We start from the raw sequence: 4,406 nt of genomic DNA, 5'->3' as shown, positions 1-4,406 counted from the left end.
GATTATTTTTTTTTACAAAAAAGAATGAAAGAGTAGTTGGTGTATGTGTGGATACAAAATCATATCAATATTTGATATTGGGGTACTTGAATTGTGGTATGGCACATTCTATTGTAATGTAGTTAGTAATTAATTAATTTTCAAGTTTGCCTATATATACATTGGGACATGAGTACATATAAAAAATCATTAGATAATCGTCGCAATTCTCATCATCAAGTCTTTTACAACAAAATATAACTTATCCAATTTTACTTGTAAACTTTGCTATCAATTCTTTGTCATTTTGATTCCTCAAAAAAAAAAAAATTCTTTTATCCCTATGGAATTATCTAAAATTGAACCTTTTCTAGAAGGCAAAACTATTTTCATTACGGGTGCCACAGGTTTCCTTGCAAAGAGTATACAATTTTTCTCTCTATTTGTCGATCATATTATTAATTAGAGATGACAATAGGGCGGAGTGTGGCGATGTAGGTCTTAACCCACAAAATCATCACACCGCCCCGCATAGCTTTTTTCTTTTACTGTTTTGATTACTTATGTGTATCTTTTATTTTTTATAATGCAGTTCTTGTGGAGAAGATACTTCGGATTCAATCAAATGTGAAAAAGTTATACCTTTTAGTAAGAGCTTCAGACACTAAATTCGCCAAAAAACGCTTTAATGATGAGGTAAAGCATTTGTTTTTAATAAAAATTATTCACTTTGTCCATTTGATTTGAATAAGACTGATGTGACGAATTAACAATCTTATTCCAAGTTAATTTTACAAATTATTATAGATATATATTATTTGGATGACAATAGTATAAGAGCAAGACAGTAACATATTACAAGTTAATTTCACAGGTTATGCAGACTGAATTATTTAGTGTTCTAAGAGAAAAGATAGGTGCAAAAAAACTAAATTCTCTCATAGAAGAGAAAGTATTTCCAGTTGCTGGTGACATTTCATTTGAAGATTTTGGAATTGAAAATTCAGAGATGAAAGATGGAATTTTCAAAGAAATAGACATAATGATAAATTCAGCTGCAACTACTAGATTTGATGAGAGGTATATATATTCATATGATTAATGTATTTAATTTTAATGCAAAATATTAATTTAATTTATTTCCTTATGTTTTTAATTAATAAATTTCCTTTTTTCTTCTTCTTGTTGTAGATATGATATTGCCATGAATATCAATGTTCTAGGTGCCTTCAATGTCCTCAAGTTTGCTAAAAGATGTGCAAATGTGAAAATTCTAGTCCATGTATCCACTGGTCAGTCTTAAAATCTTACAAAATGTGTTATAACTTTATTACTATTGCCTTTGTTTCGAAAGAATGATACTTTTCTATATTTAGTAGTAAATCTTTAAAATTGAAGTTTCCATTTTACTCTCATGCTATGCTAGCATATTTAAGGTCATAAGTTCCATTCAAATGCGTGACACCATTTTTTCTAAAAGTTTAAATTGTTAGGAAGAACATATCTTTAATTACTTCATTTGTATTGTACTGTTCTATACGCCCCTTCAGTCAAATATCATCATATAAAATGAAATGATTTAATTATTCATTGGCTGTCACATGTATGCAGCTTATGTTTGTGGGGAAGGTGAAGGAGTACTAATACCAGAGAAATCATTTATTTTGGGAGAGACACTCAATAAAAACTCAAAATTAGAGATTGATGTGGAGAGAAAAGTGATAGAGGAGAAACTCAAGGAACTTGAAGCTCAAAGCTTGACAACAAGAGAAATGACAATGGCCATGAGAGACCTAGGCATTCAAAGGTTTGCAAAAGAAAACCTTATTTGATTTTATTTATACTCGTATTGTTACATTTTATGTTACACTATATCTTTATTGATCGTTATTTGTACCAAAACAAATGAAAAATTCTATAGCCGTATATATATGTTATGCCATGTTTCACAAGTTTAAGAGCATAAATTTTAAATTTTTTTCCATTTATTCTTAAATTCGTCTCGATTTAAAGTTATATAAATTGATGAAACAAAATGGAGTAATTATTATATTTACATTAATTAACATGACTTGTTTATCTTCAGGGCAAATTTGCATGGGTGGCCAAATACATATTCTTTCACAAAGGCAATGGGAGAGATGCTTTTAGGACACTATAAGGAAAATCTTCAAGTTGTTATAATACGTCCAACAATTATTACTAGCACCTACAAAGAGCCATTTCCAGGATGGATTGAAGGAGTAAAGTAAGTCAAATATATTTTAGGTCACTTTTTAATTTTGTCACTACTTGAAATAAGTCAATTTCAGACAAATGTTCTGTCCAAAATCCATCAAAAAAAGTACTCACCAAACTATTTCCTATGAACACAATAATAATAACACATATTCAGTGTAATTTAATATGTAAATTATGAGGAAGATAGTGTTTACGCAAGCTTACTCCTATCTTGTGAAGATAAATAATTTTTTCTCTCTATTCATATAAAACACGTCTGTCGACAATGGTCTGATTGCTAAAACCGTTTCTTAATCAGAAAAATTTTAAAAGTTTTCTCATGTTTAGCCAATATATTACCAAAACACATAAATATGTTTGGGAAGTAAATTTGTCTTTCACTCTTTTATACTGACACACATATATCTATATATATATATATAAAATTTGCAACTGCAGAACAGTGGATTCTTTTATTGTGACATATGGAAAAGGAATTATGAATTTCTGCTTTGGTGACCCAAACACAAAACTTGATATGGTATGTGCTCTGTCTATATTAGTTTCAAGTTCATATGATTTTACTATAAAAATTAGTGATTATTTTACACTTTTAATTACAGATTCCAGGTGATATGGTGGTGGACTCAATACTTGCATCAATTCTAGCACATATTGGAAATTATCAATATTATTCTTCTGAAGAATTAATATATCATATAAGTTCTTCAAAAATAAATCCCCTAAAATCTTCAGATATGCAATTATTCTTATTTCAATACTTCACAAAAAATCCATGGATCAACAAAGATGGAAATATCATCAAAGTGGGGAAACTTACACTATTTAGCAGCATGGAAAGCTTTCGAAGCTACACTTCAACCTATTATTGGCCATTGTTAAAGGTTTGTTTTCCACATAACATTATTGTTATTTTCAGTACTTTTTATTTAGATAAAAATAATTTATTTTTATAAAATTTTCAAGTCTGACATATTGAAATCTCTATTTTTAAATTAAACCAAATATCTATATTAAAGTATTTGGATTCTGCCAAAATTGTAAATAAAATAGTCGCGCATATCTACTCCTGTCTTGATCTACCTTTTCATAATAATGTATCTATTTTCTTGAAATTTTGAATCTTCCTATTACTAACTTGTGCTTAATTTCTTGTGTTTATAGATACTAGAGTTGGCAAATGTATTATCATGGCGCCATTTTGACAAAACCTACAAGGATTTGAAAAGAAAGATTGATATGGCTATACGTCTATCTGAACTCTATAGACCTTACTTGCTTTTCCATGGAAGGTATGTCAATCTTTAAAGAGTTTTAATCTCTTCCATCAGTGACATTCTAAGTGAACCCCCCCCCCCCCCCTCGCCAATTCCCCATTCCACCCCAATAGTATTTTTTGAGATCACATATAAATATTTTGGGACAATATCTTTTTTGTTTACTAATTATAAAACATCATAAAATAATTATGAAACCACTTTTTTTTAAAATATATATATATATATATTTTTCTTCATACCGAATACTTCTTAATAAAAACATTTAATTCTAAACTTATATTTTCTTTTATAGCTTTGATGATGCTAATACTAAGAGATTGAGAATGGCAATGAAAGAATACAAGATGGATGATGTGCTCAACTTTGATCCAAGTTGCATCAAGTGGGAAGATTATTTCATGAACACTCATCTTCCTGGAGCTGTCAATCACCTTTTCTAGGGATACATATTTATTACTTCTTTTTCATAAAACATATGATTAGATATAAAAAAATGTTATATGTGTGATAAAAGAGTTTAAAAAGGAGAGTATTTTTCTTCATCATTATTTTTATTCATGTATTTGAGTGGTTTATTGTGTTCACCACCAAAGTTTTAGAGTTGGTTTTCTCTCGTTCTCCAGTAATGATATTTTTTATTTTCACTCGTTCACCAAAGGAATAATGGCTTCACAATTTATTTATTTATTTTAATACATTGTATATAGTTTTGGTAAGAATATAAGGAAGATGAGTTTCTGTCACGACCCGAATCCGGGTGTGATGGCACTCATCTCAATCCACCGAGATGAGTCAGCCTAATACCCAACGAAAAGTAGATGCGGAAAAAAAAGAAAAGGATCAAAATTTAACTTAAGTGAAAACACATAAAAGAAGCTCAACATCCCCCCAAGATTGGTTGTCACG

The 4,406-nt window shown here is 29.3% G+C and overlaps 1 protein-coding gene across 1 annotated transcript; it reads left to right on the top strand.

The window, feature by feature from the left end:
- The first annotated feature begins 322 nt into the window (after window positions 1-322).
- Window positions 323-3,940, top strand: LOC129893181 (fatty acyl-CoA reductase 3-like). Its single transcript, XM_055968671.1, has 10 exons — window positions 323-401; window positions 572-675; window positions 854-1,059; window positions 1,171-1,271; window positions 1,591-1,786; window positions 2,066-2,227; window positions 2,659-2,740; window positions 2,823-3,104; window positions 3,385-3,512; window positions 3,793-3,940. Exons 1-10 carry the CDS (start codon window positions 323-325, stop codon window positions 3,938-3,940), a joined length of 1,488 nt encoding a protein of 495 aa, XP_055824646.1.
- The last annotated feature ends 466 nt before the right edge of the window (window positions 3,941-4,406 follow it).

The sequence above is a fragment of the Solanum dulcamara genome, chromosome 6, assembly GCF_947179165.1.
Source record: "Solanum dulcamara chromosome 6, daSolDulc1.2, whole genome shotgun sequence".
Classification (NCBI taxonomy): Eukaryota; Viridiplantae; Streptophyta; class Magnoliopsida; order Solanales; family Solanaceae; genus Solanum; species Solanum dulcamara.
Note: the sequence above shows the minus strand (reverse complement) of the source record. Positions and strands in the feature narration are given on the sequence as shown.